The 16,027-nt window shown below is 41.8% G+C and overlaps 1 protein-coding gene across 1 annotated transcript in view; it reads left to right on the forward strand.

Annotated features, from left to right (window-relative positions):
- The window catches only part of MSRB3 (methionine sulfoxide reductase B3), an 84,270-nt gene that overhangs the window by 22,162 nt on the left and 46,081 nt on the right, over positions 1-16,027 (forward strand). The window contains 2 exon segments of the mRNA XM_042815728.1: positions 8,153-8,261; positions 10,048-10,125. Of these exon segments, the coding sequence (XP_042671662.1) occupies positions 8,153-8,261; positions 10,048-10,125 (187 nt within the window).

The raw sequence follows: 16,027 nt of genomic DNA on the forward strand, positions 1-16,027 counted from the left end.
GTCCGTATAACTGTCTTAATGGAAGTATATTTAATGTTGTTTCTGCTTAAAATGTTATCCTGTGTTTATGAATGTTTGTTTAATACAACAGTATTCAGTCTAGAATGTCTTATTTAATACAGTTTAGCATAATGTCTTATTTAATACAGCTTAACATGACATTTATTTGTAGATATCTCACTGGGAGTGATACCCTTATGATGCCTGATGCTTGCAAATCTTGGGATGATACAGAAGACCAGAAACCCTTTGTTAATGCACTTTATTTTGTATGCAGGCTATGCACCTTTTTCACCCCTCTCCTTGTTCTCTCTGTATCAGGAGGCTGTGGGCAGAGGCTGCTCAGGGCTGTGTGCTGCTGAGAGCCATGGGATGAGATCCTTGTGCCCCCAGTACTGCGCACAGAGCCAGTTCCTCAGCACAGTCCCTGACGGATCTCTTTAAGGCATTTGCTTCCCTTCCTACTCCTATAAGGGACTCACCGCAAGCCATTTTTACCTTTCTCACAAGAATGTTTTAATCTTGAGAGCTCATAAATTCCCTGCCTTCCACTGCTGCGTTCAGAGCAGTTTGGGCTTACTGCATTTCTGCAGCAAAAGATGGATGTAAAAGGTGAAGTTCTGTTGCTGACAGTGTTTCTGTGCTTTAAAAGCTGCAGTACAAAGCTGCTCTTTTAGTTATGAGGCCATCTGGGTGTGACTGGAGGTCTGAGGACACCTTTAAGGGCTGCCTTCACTCTTTCCCTTTCAATTAAAAGCAACTCCCAGCCTTGGCCTTTCTCTGAGGAGTACATAAGAAGACAGGAATGTGAGGGGAAAGAGAGATGACAGCATGCAGAGGGAAAGGAGATGTTATCTGCTGCACAGCTGAGGGAGGGCAGGCAAGAAAAGGTGCAGTTCAGGAAGAAGGATAGGATGTTAACCCTCGAGTCAGTAAGAATGTGTTTGCAAGCGATGGAGGAGATGATCCAGCAGGTCCCTCATCCAGGGGGTGCACATGCTGGAGTCGGATGGCACGCTGAGTGGGTCTGGAGGCACAGGAAGCACCAAGGCCCAGCTGCTCCATTAACCACAGCTTGCTCACTGGAGGTCACTGTCTTGAGAGAAAATGAGGAGTGGAGAGAAATTGCGACCCAGGAGGCCTGCAAGCGAGAGAAGCTGGCAACTGCCAACCTTTTAGTCCTGATGCATGTTGAGAGGGGAGGGGGCTACCATGTTGATTTCCGTGGTGGCTGTAGCCAAGTGAGAGCCGCAGCACAGGAGCACGGCGCCTTCCTGCTGGCTGCCCTCCTACTGGGCTGGGGGCTGTGGGGCAGCAGGCCGGGGCAGGCAGGCTCTGTGCTGAGGGCTCAGGTTTAGCTCAGGGTTGTTTGGAATCGGAGGGGAGACCTCCCCCAGCTCCTTCCCTCCACCCCCCAGCCCAGGCACTCCCGGCACTTTGGTTCTTGAAACGCAGTGCTCATTTCGCAGGCCACACATCACTATTGTGGAGGAAGCAGCAGGAGGATTTAGCTACAGCCTGAATGCTACAATAAGCTACACAGCACTGCGGTAACCGCTGGCAAATGCTGACTTTTTAATTGTTTCCGCTGCAGGGTTAGACCTTTATTAAAGCCGTGTGAATAAACTTATTTTGATGGCTCACTGAAATGCAAAAGGTAGCATAAAGCACTTTTATTAAATTCAACTTAATTCTGCTGTTAATAAAATGCCTTTCCATATGTTGTGCACCTTTTTATTGATCCTGACAGAAATCTACTGACCAGATACAGAGTGCTCTAGTCTTCCTTGAAGAGTCTCTGCCTTTCTTGCTTTTAATTTAAACAGATGGAGTGCCCATGAAAGGTGCTGGGATTATATCAGCAAAACAAAAGTCTCTTTATCTATTAGAGGAGAGAGGAAGAGAAATAGATCATAATAAATGTTCTCTCCCACTGCTGTACCTGTGGATCTCAATCTTGCCTTGCTTGCTTTGCACCCAAGAGCAAGGCAGGCAGGCTGGCTGCTCTGTACCTGTCCTTGGCTGTTGTGGGCTGACAGAAGTGGCAGTGATAATGCAAGGACTTTTGTTCCATGTTGGATGAGGTGCTTCTGCTCACCAGCTTCTCTGAGGGGCTGTGTGCTGCCATTTCCACTGTCCTGGTGAGGCATCATTGCTCACCCCCACCTGTGGTGCAGGCTGCTCTCAGAGTGCTCAACGTCCAAAGGTTGTGGGAGCGAGGTTGTGGCTGGTAGTGACATTGATTTCATTAATATGAGATAAGGAAGTAGAGTAGACGAATGGAGCTGCTTCTTTTCTCCTTTCCCAATACGCGAAACACTTCCAGCCCCTGCAGAATGTTTTTTACATTCGCAGGGAGGGCAGGCAGCTTCAGATTCCTTTTGCAGGGAACAAAGTCTCCTTGGCCTACACATCACCCACGTAACCTTGGCCTTGGCCACGTAACCACAGCACAGGCACTCACAGCTCAGGGCAAGCAGTAAGGCAGGCTCCTGCCCCATAAGATCTGCCCCTGCTGCGACCACAGTGGGTTTATTTGGGTTTTAGTGCTCAGGAAACTGGTATTCTTACACAGAAGATCTTTGCTGATGACTCAGTATATAAGTGTGTATAAAACAGGAGTCATGCTGATGGCCAGGTGAAAAAAATAAATGTGGCAGCTCTGTCATTTGATTGCATGGGAAGCTTGTGAACTTGCTAAGATCTGGCTTGCCCTTCCTTTGTAGCTATGTAACCATCCTGACTACCAAACTGACACTAGACAGTGTTTTTGAGACACATATTTTTTGGTGTTGTTCCTGAGCCCATATTGCGGCTGTTGTCCCAGTACCTGGCTTTTGGTTTTTCAACGCACAATATAGTGGAAATGGGCTTCACTCCATTACTCCTAATGCTTGCATGAAACTGCAAATGGTATTTCAGCAGCAGATGGGAGTTAGCTACCTACAGCAAGAAAGCAAAGGAGCCATCCCTCAGAGAAGAACCACAAATCTGTTTTTCAACGTGTAAAACGTTTACAAGGTTTCCCTAATGTCAAAGTTTGCGTTTTACTTAAACTTGACCTCCCAGTTTTCAAAGTTCTTTTGTAGAATCTCTCCTAGGCAGTCGTGTGCTGAGGTGATTTAAAATGGCTTGTGATGGGATTATATAAAGATGTACCAAATACTATGCTTTGTAAATCTTTTTTTTTTTTTCTTCCAAATTTACAAGCTAACAGAACTGTTTTCACTGATTTGCATTTTCAGGAGTTTTTCTTTTAATTTTTGTTAACTAGATCAACAGTTCCACATCCCCCACACCTTTTTTTTTTCTTTTTTTCCTGATGGGGTGCAGACTAAAAGTGCATGGGGTGATATAAACTGTGCAAACAAAATTTAAAAGAATAAAACCAAGAGAGTCAAAGTTTAATAAACCTGATTGTTGGTGATAACATATGCAAGGATATTAATTTAAAAACACATACACAAATATTTTCTAACCTTGCAGGATCCCTTTTAGCTTCAGTGTGAGATAATTCACTGTGGATGAGTGAGGTAGGACCCACCTGTGAAGGAGCTTTGGGAAGCAGGAGACACTTAGAGCCAGGTGCTCCGAGCTCCTCACAAACCCTTCTGCAGTTACTGGAGCTGTGCATGCCCTCGGTGGTTTGCCCACACAGGTCCCATTGCATGACTGGGGCTGTGGTGGTATAGATATGACAAAATGTGCAGGAAGGCCCCTCAGAGTGCTTGGGTTTGTTAAAAGAAATAGTACTGAAGACTGGAAACCCGATTTATTATATGGCCCTGCTCTGCTGGAATGTTTGATCTTGCAGTATTTAATTCAGGAAGCCTTAATGGTATGCATTCAATGCATGACTGTAATGTCCATTAATGCTAGTGGAATATAAGCATGCACAGAAGGAGGAAAACGTATGCTGTGTCTTCCACGGAGCTCAAACGCTCAGTTAATTTTGCAGTGATGGGAAGCAACGGGACATAAGAGAAAATCATTAGAACAGTTCAAAAGGGATGTAAAGGAGGAAGGGCATCAGGCGCAGTGCCAGGGTATGTCAGGGCACGCCAGACACTGCTTGACACCTCCGGCATGGTGGAGCAAGTGAAGGGCTGAGTGGTGAGGAGTAACGGTCTGCGAACTCATGTCAGTCTGTCTGGACGTATCTTGTTGCTAGTTTCCTTGTGATTGGTTATACTGAAGGAAATGGCACTTGTTCGCCTGTGTTATGAACCACAGACTTGAAAAGGTCAATTGAAATCGGAATTTATATGTGAGGTGATATGCTTAATGTCTTCATTATCAGGTCAACACCCAGAAAATACTTTCTGTTCACCTCATTTTTTTACAGAAGGCCTCCAGACACCAGGGCTGAACTCTAAAATGTGCATGGTCTGTGGGTGAACAGTAAATTGCAGCACACTTTGCATTTCTTTTCAGAAAAGCCATTCCTAACCACAGGGATGACCAGAAGCGTTTCTGGTTTTGTTTGTTTCACCCTCTTGCACTTTATTTTTTTATCTTTACACATTAAGATTTGTGAGTTCGGTCTTTCTTTTGAGCTTTCCATCCTGTTCCAAGATTCCAGCAACTTCTAGCACTGATGGAACTGCTGGAAAAGACAGAAGGCAAGTGGCCTGAAGTGTCAGTGTCAGCACTGAGTATGGAATGGTGGTGTGCACTGCTCCCTTGACGAGCACTAAGGAGAATGAAGGCACCATGCTGTGCTGACTGGAAAGCTTGCACTTGGTCTCAGACCCTGCAATGGAACCTGTGCAAGTGTTGTAGATGTCTGCCAAAGGAGAGGGTGAATTGTGTGACCAGAGTAATGCACAAGCAGATCATTGATGGCATTCAGTCCACTCTTGGAGCCCTGTCCGGACCTGGTGGAGCAGCTGGGTGAGGGAGCATCACCTCTGGATAGCGTCAGATCCCATTCAGAGTCCAAAGACAGAATGAACCCAACCTTAGTTATGTTCACTATGTATTTAGTCTAGCCATACTGTCAGAGTTATCACATGGTTGCCATGTTGTATGTGCAACTGATGGCATTGTATCTCTCCTTCTGGGAGCTGCACCATTTGTGAGGGAACAGTGGGGCCTTACTTTATGCCTGAGTTGCCCAGAAAGGTTTTGCTGCTGTTTAGGATCCCTTCCAATAGCTTGCAGGTGGTATCTCATGCAGGGAACCAGGGTGAGGAGGGCGGCCAGGGCACCTTTGTCCTCTTTAACAACCATTGCTTGTTGGTTTCCCTTGGATTGGCAGGCTGGTCGTGTACTGCAGGCTGAGCATTTTTGTCCTCTTGCATGGTAGTTCCTTCCCAGCTGAAGGACTCTGCTCCTAGAATTTCATCCTGCCATCTTCCTGAAGCTTGTACATGGGGTGTGATTCAGATAATGTATCCTCACACTCTCCGGTCATGGTTGAGCTTTGTGTTACCTCCCTGGCTCTGCAGCAACATGGGAATAGTGCAGTCAATTCCTGGAGCCTTTTGTTGTCGCTGCTAGCAGTTAGCTAGTGAGTGCAGCTACCTGAATAGGGCTGTTCCTTAGAGCTGAGGGCTGGACTGAGAGATTGCCTCTGTGATTTGTAGTGCAACCACAGCTTTTCGCTGCCATGTGCTCTATTAAACTGAAAACCTGGAAAGGCCTTTGTTGGGTCAGGTTGTAATTTACCCCAGTGCAGATTAGCGAGATTCCCCCACAGACATAAATACTCGTCTTATTGTAAAAAGGCGGCTAGTTATTAAAAGCAGTGGGGAAAAATCTTTTGTAACGTGCTCCCTACTTCTGATCTATGTCATGGATCAAGTGGCATACAGAAATTTCCTAGCGAGTAACAGTGAGCCTGCTAGTTGAAGAACACTGCGTTTCTGAGATAGAAGAGAAATTATTCAAGGAGTGCAAAGAGGGAATGCTGGCTATTCTGCAAAACGTTCAGTATTTTCCATGACTTTTTGCAAAGCGAAGATACCCTTAGTTTTCTTGTTTGAAACAACTGATGAGCAAATGGGCGTTTCTGGAACAAACAATTGGGAGATATTTTTAAAAGTGAGGTGTTGGTCTGTAGGATTCTTTGCTGCTCTCTAGACCAATTTTTTGATACTGCAATATCAGACGAAAGAGCAGCTGTCAGTTTCCTTCTGAGCAGCGAAGAGCAACACAACAATAGTTATTTATGTAATGCGTGTGCTTCCTTTCCCTGCTCTCTCTTCTTTGAAGGACTCACTAGTCCTAGAGCCCAGCACGTTGTGAGAATAAAAACCTCCAAAGTCTGACATCTTGAAATAAGCAACCAAACGTTATAAAGAACAAACCTCACTTACAGTTAGGAAACAATATTTACATTTAAGGTTGAAAAGCCAGGATGTAGGAAAATTTTGCTAATTTGGAAGGTGACCTTTAAGTGCACCAAAACCAAATAATTTGTAAGCTATGGCACAGGGCACATTCCTGCAAAATTTGTGTGAATACTGCTTTAGTGGTTCTTGAAAGACAAACAAAGAGACCTGGAATGAAATCTTTATCCCTCTCCTAAATAAGATTGGAGCTAACAAAGGCGTACAGCAGCGCCCTTTCAAAGCTTGCCATTAAAACGCGGGCTCTGCAGCACAGCTAATGAGAGGGCTCAGAGTGGAAAACAATCTGTTTTTAAGAATGTTTAGATCAAAAGTAATTTCTAATTTATGAAATAAAGTCGCTTTTCAATACCTTTCTTTCACTAGTAAAGCTTTTTATGTTTGCACTATTTACTTCAATCAGATGTTTTCAATTTTACTTTTTTCTTCCTGAAAATACTTCCTAGGGTTAGTCAGTAGTGACCAACTGCATTATTCTTTTTCTCTCTCCCCTACTCACCCACCCCCACACATTAAAAAAAATGAGAAAAGAAGAGGGGGAGGAAGAAAGAAACATCTTTTCTTAAATGATTTGCAAGCATCTGTGCTTTAAGCTACTTTTTATGAACACTCCTTAGTAATGACTCAAGGTAAAAAAGCAGAAAAGCATCCAATGTTAGGAAATTGCAATCCAATACCATGTAATTTAAACCTGCCATTGCCTCTCCTGTACTAAATGACATACAGATGGGTAGCTCTGTTCCCTCTACTTTGGGAACACAATTGGTCTTTTTATGAGCGTATATACATTACTAGCAAAAAATATTTCTGTCGGGACTGTTTATTTCTAATTGTATCATATTTTAATTACTGTCATTAGAGCGCTTTTTTCCTGCCATGCTTTGTCAGCTCGTTTTTGCAAGTGATTATTCAAGTTATTTTAATATTTGGCCATTTCTCTTATTACTTTGGGAGTTTTCATTCAAAAGCAGCTTTATTGTTATTTTTCTTCCTTGATGTGACGTGCAGTTTTGTTCCATAGAAATGTTTTTTACAGTAATCCCTATGTACTCCTTTTTGTGTGAATTAAGCATAATACGAGATTCTCAGAGACGGGTAATTCCAATAGCAACCCTAATTTTAAGGGAACTTTATTGTTGAACCTGATACATCATACTGCATAAAGACGTGACCTGCCGCTCAGGGCTCTTCAACAGGGAAAAATACAACTGCTACCTTTATAAAGAAAAAAGGACTAAGATGCTACTGAATGTTAAATAACTGGATTGGAATTCTAAAGATCTATCATTATTCTAAGCTACCTTAAAGGGGTATGAAATTGTTGGACGATGCAGCTGAACATCATATGCCCATTACCATAAGTCTCCAATATAGATGTCTTGTAAAGAACATTTCAGCTGCAGTTTTATATATATATATATACATATATATATGTGTATATATATTGCAGCTTTCTTTCTTTCTTTCCTTCTTTCTTTCTTTTTAAATGGCTGGAAAATGTAACTTTCTTGTGAATGATTTTGTGCGCAACAGTTTAGCGTATAACACACGGAAGGGCTTTGGCTGTAGCACATTGTCACTGCTCCAGTGGAATCACCTGGCTCTCGAGCAAAATTCTTTTTAAACTTGGATTTGAAAAAATAATCAGCTGCAGTTCAGCTGAGCCATTCTTCGTGCATTAGGGACCGGTCTGGTCATTGACAAGTGAATGCAGAAGCTATGCTGTGGCCGTCTGCCAAAGCAATTATTCAGGATTTAAGCTAAAAAGGCTCCTTCTCCCATATCCTCTCCCTTTGCAGGGTCATGTAGGGATAAAAAAGACTGTAAGGTGGTCTTTTCCCAGGAGGAGCTGAGGAAGCGGCTGACACCCTTGCAGTACCATGTCACTCAGGAGAAGGGGACGGAAAGGTAAGGCAGGGCGAAGGGAGCGCATCCCTCGAAACGCAGGCATCTTTCTTGTCTCCCTTTGCTCTCGCTGGTGCTTCCTCATCCTCCCCGGCAACTTTTTTTTTTCCAGGAATTCTGCACTTGTTTACTAACCCCTACAAATTAACACCACCAAAAGACAAGCATCTGCAGCACGGAGGCCATGGCCAGGGGTCTTGTGTGACTTATAATGAACACTGTATGTCTTATAAAGTCGCAGGGCTTATGTTTAGAGTCTGTTTTTAGTTTACTACAAAATGTGTGGAAGTAATAGCGGTTTAGGTACACTTCTTGGAAGACATCACAGTAAGCAGAACCACGAGGGAAATGGCCCCGTGCCAGGATGCTGAAGTTTTGAAGGTGGTCATTGTAAGTATAGACATTTTGGCTGCAGAAAGAAGGTAGCATAATTTAGTTCTTTTCCACCCCGCTCCAATTTCTTTTTGAAGCACATGTGGAGAAGGTATTTATTGGCTCATTTGTGGTTGGAATGTCAAAAATTTTCAATAACTGCCCTCACATGGCTTTAGTCGCTGGAAGCCAGCCCTGAATCCTGCAGGAAAAAGGAGACTTGCTTCCAAGACTGTTTTTAGTGAATAAAGTCTCTCTCAGCTGATTCCAACACGAAGGTAACTTGCCAAGGCCTAACCATTTTTGTTGTCTAATTTATACCATTGAGCTTGGCATAAGGCCCCGGCGTTACCTCCGATCCAAATGTACTAATGATGTAACCGCTTGTTTTCATTCATGACCTGAAAGGGCTCTTCACCACACATGGGGTCCTGCTTAATAGGCGGCACTCTTCCCGACAGCGAGCTGTTTGCTGGACGAGCCGAGTGAGCCAGTCCCCTGCTCCCATCCCTTCAGCTTCCCCACCGCCAGGCTGGCCAGGGGATGGGGACGGCGGCCCCCGCTGCGAGGCTTTCCTGCCCCGCGTCCCTCCCTCTTGTGTATGGGACCAGCAACGAGATTTAATGTGCACAAACAATCGGAGATAAGGTCATTCTTAAAAATCCTGTTTATAAAAAAAAAAAAAAAAAAAAAAAAATTGGACCTCATAAAAAGGGTGAAAGGATAATAAAAACAAGCTGCGGAGCACATAGGCTTTTTGTTGGACTAGCACAGCTGATTCGTATTAGATGAATGACCTCCTAGCCTTTTAGATTGTTAACTTAGAAAAATATTCCCTCAAAGCTGTAATATTGCTTTTCAGCTACAAATATAAGGCTCATGCAGCTTGAAATCATGGAGCAATTATTTCATTTTCAGCTACAATACTTCTGTTGCCCTGGCAGCCCATCTTGGACGAACCAAACACTGATTCCTCATTATCATCTCAATGGCAGACACCCAAGAGCTTTGCACCTCTCACTCAGCATCTGAACTCACTGCTAAAACATTTCCTAAAGGCAAACCCTCTTGCATAGAAGTGCATAGGATGAAACTAAATTTGAAAGCGTCCGTGTTTACAAAATGTGCATTTCACTTACCAAGATTCCAGTTTTTCTCCTTTTTGTTGTTCTGTCCTTTGAACTGTGTGACAATTTGCTTCCTCTTGCATGATACATAACACCTGAAACTAACTAATGAGGACATTCCCCTTTTCCTGTGCCTGCTTTATTTGCTTCATTTAATAAAAAAAAACAACTACAAACTTTTAATTGTTTCTTTTTTGTCTGTAATATTTTTCTAAAGTCCTACCTACTTTAATAATTTTTTTAAAAAATCCTCTATTTATTTTTAAAATGTAGTGTTATTGTTTTCCCAGTGCCTTTGAGGGGGAGTACACACATCATAAAGCTCAAGGAATATACAAATGTGTTGTTTGTGGAACTCCTTTATTCAAGTGAGTATACTAAATGTAGTCTTGAGATTACTGTCTCTTAGTTTATGTGCTGTGTTCCAATATAATCTTGCATATATTCCAGTATTGATGTAGTTGTGTAAGAGAATATAAGTCATTCAAACTGATAAGGAGTACAAGAGAAGCAATGTAATGAATAATGTTATAATAAAATAATAAATACATAAAAATAGTAAATAAATAAGATAGCAAATTTCATAGTAAGATAACACTGCATTAGAACAGGCATTTTGACTATATATATATATATATTATTATTTTTTTTTGCATATGCAGCCATGCCAAGTTATAATAGAGTACTTTGCTGTTCTGATAGTGCCAAGTTATGGCCATTAGCATTACTAGCAGTCAACTTTAAGATCTGGATCCTGTGTGGCAATGCTGCATCCATGCTACAGCGTTGTGTCCAAGAATGGAGAAATAAGGAGATGCTTTTTTAGAATTCAAGCAGTTAGGCAAACAAAACTCAGGAAAATGACATCACTTACTGGATTTTCATCCATCCCAATTAACATGCAGAGAGAGCTGAGTTGGAAACTGAGGCAAGGATTAAGAAAGACATAATAAATTTTCTGTCTTGCATGACAGATACCCTTTAGAAGTACTGTGGGAATTACAGCTCTAAATTTGGTGGTAGAAGCTGTGCTGATTGAATTTTCTCAATCATTGCATTGTTTGCCCTGTTTCTGTTGTGTATTTTTTTTTTTTTTTTTCATATTTTTGGCCAATTGTCTTCATTCAGATGAAGAATTCCATCTGAGTTTTTCCCTCAGTTCACATTGTCTCAGCCCTCTCACTTGGAGAGGCATCTTTGCAGCAGCATGAAGCAGGATGGTCAGCATAGCGTAAGGAAAACTGTGTTGGTAGTAGGTTGCAAAAATAAAATTGATGGAGCTCCAGAATCACAAGATGTGGCAGCGATAGTTTTTCTCTAGAGACTGTCTGTAAAGATGAGAAAAGAACTTCATCTCTGTTAAGTTTGATTCCTCTGTTAGATGACCTGCAGAAACTTTAGTAATAATGTGAATCTTCTGAGTTGGAAAACTGATCATTATGAGCTCAGCCAAGGCAATATTCTCATGTCATGTGTTATTGAGGTGCTTGGCTTGGGGATACACATGGGGATCTGAAGGCTCCAAAACCTGTTTTTCTACTCTGCCACTCAGACATTCCCCTGCTTACTATAGCTGAATCTTTGCGGGGGAAATCCTGGCTCTGTTGAAGTCAATTCACATTTAGCAAATGAATACAATGGAGCCAGGATTTCACCTTGTACCTTCAAGACTGGCTTCCTTTCTGTCATCTGCTGGAGAAAGAGTAATTTTTTGTAAGGTGAGATTTGGACAGAAGTAGTTCACATAAATGAATGTGAACTACTTTCCAGTCACTTTCACAATCTATTTCATATGGGAAAAAAACTGCAACAGGAGACTTACTTGTGATTATCTAAAGCACAGTATGCTTTGGCATAGTCGACTTTTGTAAGTTAAAGGTAATGAGTTGGATTTCCTTCTGTGAAAAGAGCTATATGGAAATGTCCCTGTTTTCAGATTCTCTTTGAGGCTCCCCATGGATTTTATGGGAGGAGAGAGGAGGAAAGAGGGAAGTTGTTTTTTATTTTTAATAACTCCCAGGCCAGTGGGCACCTGAAAAAGCCTTCCTCATTGTGTCCCAAGCTTCCCAAGCCCTTCGTGTTGCTTTATGGCACTGAGCTCTCACCACCTCTGATCCACACTGAGTCCTGCTGGTTCTGCTGACATGAGTGGCCCAGGTGAGAACAAATGGAGAGGACTGTAGGGGCCCATCAGTTCTGTCTGTGGGGCCAGGTACAGCTGCAGAGTTGAGGTGGGATGGGTGCTCTTTCAGTACTGGTGCAGTCACTGCAGTATCAGTAGGAACTCTCCTCATTTATCCTTTTGCCTGCAAGATCCATGGAGGGCATTATGCTCAGCACCAACAAAACTGATTTTAGCACCGTGAAGATAATTTTTTGCAACTAGGGAAGATACGTTCCTGTGTCCTGGTGCCTCCTTCTGCCCGGCCAACTAAAGAAGCGAGAAGGTAGCATAAAGAAGCGAATGCAAAATGTATGATGTTTACTAAATTTTCCCCACAAATATGAATCACTGGAATATTTGCTTTGGAATAAGGAGTAGGACAACACAAAGAAAGGCCATTGCCCTAGATAAAATGCATGCAAGTGGTTTTTCGTTTTATCTTTTTTTTTTTTTTTTAACTTTCTTTTTAATTTCCAGATAGTCATCTGAAACTTGTATTTCCATTTGGTTCACATTGGGTGTCCATTAATTTTTTTCTTCATGTCATTGTAATCTGTAAATATATATATTTGGACAATGGACCTGTCAGTTTAACCGGGAAAGAGACTGAAGCTTCAGCAGTAATATTAACAAACTTCAACTTTTAACATTTCTGATTTACGTTGTTTCATTACCATGTGACACACGAGGTCAGGGAACACATGAATTTTACACTCCAGATGAAAGACCTGGTTTTTGGTGCGTCTTTAAAACAGAACTCTGTCTCTATCACAGGAAAGATAAAAGAAACAATTAGGAATTTAACATCTCTTCATCTACCTACTTGTACTAGTGTTATGAGAAACCTCCCAAGCTTTATGGAGAACATGCTTTAACTTTTTCCACAATCAAAGGTGGCTCACGCATAAAATCCATAATCTTGCCATTGAATCTAATTACTCCATCTCTGAACTTTCACGCCAGACAGTCTCCTACATCCCAGTACAGCTGCCCAAAGAAAGCAATAAATGAGAGAGACAATAAACTAATCTCAAGTATCTCCTTTTCTGCAAGCCAGCCCATGTGTGGTTTTATGTTACACTGTGTTACACCCCAGTCTAGCAGCAGGCTTATGCTAAAGGCAGCGGCTTGGCCTCCCACCTTCCTCTTGTTCTTCATGGCTTCCCCTTCACTGCACATTGATCCAGCAGAAAACTGAGCTACCAAGAGAACTCAGTCCCCGTGAGCTGTATTCTCCAGTGTTCGTTCTTCGTGTGCCACGTTTATGGCTGGACAGCCTCTGCAGCAGTAGTGCTTGTTCCCATGTCAATTTGCAGAGAGCCACCGAGGGCATGAGTAAATTCATTGTTTTCTAAAGGCACCTACTTTATTTTTTTCAAGGAATTGTCTTGTATTCTCTGCTAAAATATCATTCTGCCCACTGCCATGGCAAGCAGAGGTTAGAAGGGGCCTGCATGAAACCTGCTGCTTGCAGTATTACCATAGGAGAACAATATTCCATATTTAATAAGCTGCAGTCATGTCCTTTACCATATGCAAGACCGTGTGAGAAAGGCGTGGAATACATGGGTTGAACTGGGAAGCTGAGGAGAATGACTTCCCTTTAAAAAAGAAATATTATTGTTGTGTCAGTTTCCAATTTTTAGGGCCAAGGGAAGAATTGCCAAGTCTTAATAAATCACCCACCACTGCCTTTATTGCTTCCTGGAAGGAACTCTCAGTAATGGTGTTGGGTATTCTGAACACGTGCTAGGAGAAACAGGAACACCCGTATTCATGTCATGTTTTCATTTGGTTTTCAATGAACTGTATCTGGTCTTCTCAACATCTCTCAGGCATCTAAAAGCAAAGCAGGAGGAAAAAGCATAGTTGTGTGATGCTGCCATTAGAATGATATCCCTTTTCTCCTTAACGTAAGGGAGGATTTCAGCCATTATGCTAGATCTATAGCTTTCTTCTCACTATTTGGGCAGACCAGATGACAAATCAGCACTGGCCATCTAGCAAGGAGAGCCCATATGAAATATTTGCTGTAGCATCTCTGACAAGATATAATAAGGCTAATAGACCTACTGAAGCAACTTCATCCATCCAGACTGACTCTCAGTTTCTTTATAAAATTTCTAGTTTTGTGTGTCAAAACCAGGAGCTTCCTTTTAATAAAATTCATTTAGAATAAGTAAGCTTTTCCTTGTGTGGGAATCGGCCAGCAGGAGCGTTACCAAACAGTTCTTTCTCTGAACCCAAATCTTGGGTATTACATAGCTCAGAGGAGCTTCAGGATCTTAAAACTTGTAAGAGCTGATGCAGCTTTTTGTGAGTCTTCCCTAGAAAAGGGGAGAAACAAATACTGAAGTTGCTATCATCAATCAAGCATTAGTTTCCTCTTGCTCTATTAATTTAGGGTTGAAACCAGCCTTGGTTTTGAGTCTGCTGTGTCTTTGCTTTGAGTCTTCTGGACAACAAATTCTTACGTGCTTTTAATCACCTTAGCTGAAATTAAAATAGCACAGTGCTTGTCATCATCAGAGCCCTCTGGACAAGACTTTCTCCAGCAGGACAACAAGATGGGGGATCTCATTGTTCACAGAGGACTTTTCAACAAGTATGATTTCCAAAAGGCAAAAGATCGATGTAGATTTTATAGGAGGCGGGAATTAGGATTCAAAAAGGAAGGAACAGAGAACTTCAAATTTACCATTTTAGATATTTCGAAGTCTCATTGAGACAAGCCTGTGAAATTGTTTTCATTTACTTATTGCTGAGCATTGCTGAATTGCAGATGTCTGCAGAACATATTAAGAAATTCAAAGAAATAAATATAGAGATTTCCATAATCATAAAAATATGCATAGATAACTTCCACTGATTGTACTGTAAAATTTCCCTTGATTGTCTGTCATTTTTAAAGTCTGATACCTCATTTCCCCTATTTGAAAACATGCTGCTTTGTGCTGACTGCTTATCAGTCTCACAGCTTGGAGAAGCAGATTTCATCTGGTCTTAACCTACCTTATGCCTCACCATGTACATACGTACCTGAACTAAAAATCAAGTGCAGTGTATTGTTATGGATTATGAATACAGAAGTGCAGATTTCTATATGTATCTATTTTAAACTCTCATTTTAAAGCAAACTGTGGACAGAACTCACCCAGAGTACACATTGATTAACATGATGTTTAAATGATGTTTTAACATTTTTTAAATGTTAAAAACATTTTTGAATCTTTTCATCAACATGCAGAACAGAAATTCTCATGGCTTGCATCAGCAGTGAATCAGTCTTTTTTTTCTGTAGTCTAGGAAAGCAACATTAAAAATACATCAGTAACCAGGCTTCCTAGGGAAATGTGGCTCACAGGATCATGCTGTCTGTGTGTCAATCCCTTCTCAATAACAAAACCTTATTATTTAATCTACTCGCCAATTTCAGCCAAATTTGACAAGGGAGTAGATATTAAACCTCAACGATATTAAGTGCTTAAATCTTTTGTGAAACTGGGAGAGAGATCACATTCATGACCTCTCTGAGGAGAGTCCTGAGCAAGAGTTCAGCTACATTATTAGATTATTCCAGATAATATTATTATAAATAATGTATATATATTATTGTATTATAGCAGAGAATTCACTTGAGGGTGGAAGAGAGAGAGGCATTATGCATGTCCAGAACTGGGAAGTGCCTATGAGTTTCTTTATTAGGCACTTTGGTACCTGTCTCTTGGACATAATGGAGCTGAAGCCCAGCTTTGCTTCTGCTGCTGCCTGCGGAATGCTTGGTCCTTAACGCTCCTCAGATTCCCTGGTGATGGAGGTCTTGTAAATTCCTAGGTATTCCATCAGGCATTCATTCTTACATTGAAATACTTCTGTGTTTTTCCTTCTAGAAGCTTGCCTTGCTACTTGGGGCTTGGGCTCATGAATAAGGTCAGTGAGCGTGTCCAATCAATAGCTTATTTTTTCAGGAGAGAAGAGCTATATCCCTACCTGTGCACAAAATGGATGAAAGCCTCTTCTCTGGTCCTAAAGGCAGGTCAAGACATGGCTGGTATTTGTTAGCCTAAATTCTCCTCTGCTCCACAGCAGAGCAGTGTGGTCTTATG

This window comes from Centrocercus urophasianus, unplaced genomic scaffold (assembly GCF_019232065.1).
Source record: "Centrocercus urophasianus isolate 14NV4802_14NV808 unplaced genomic scaffold, USGS_Curo_1.0 seq_15, whole genome shotgun sequence".
Classification (NCBI taxonomy): Eukaryota; Metazoa; Chordata; class Aves; order Galliformes; family Phasianidae; genus Centrocercus; species Centrocercus urophasianus.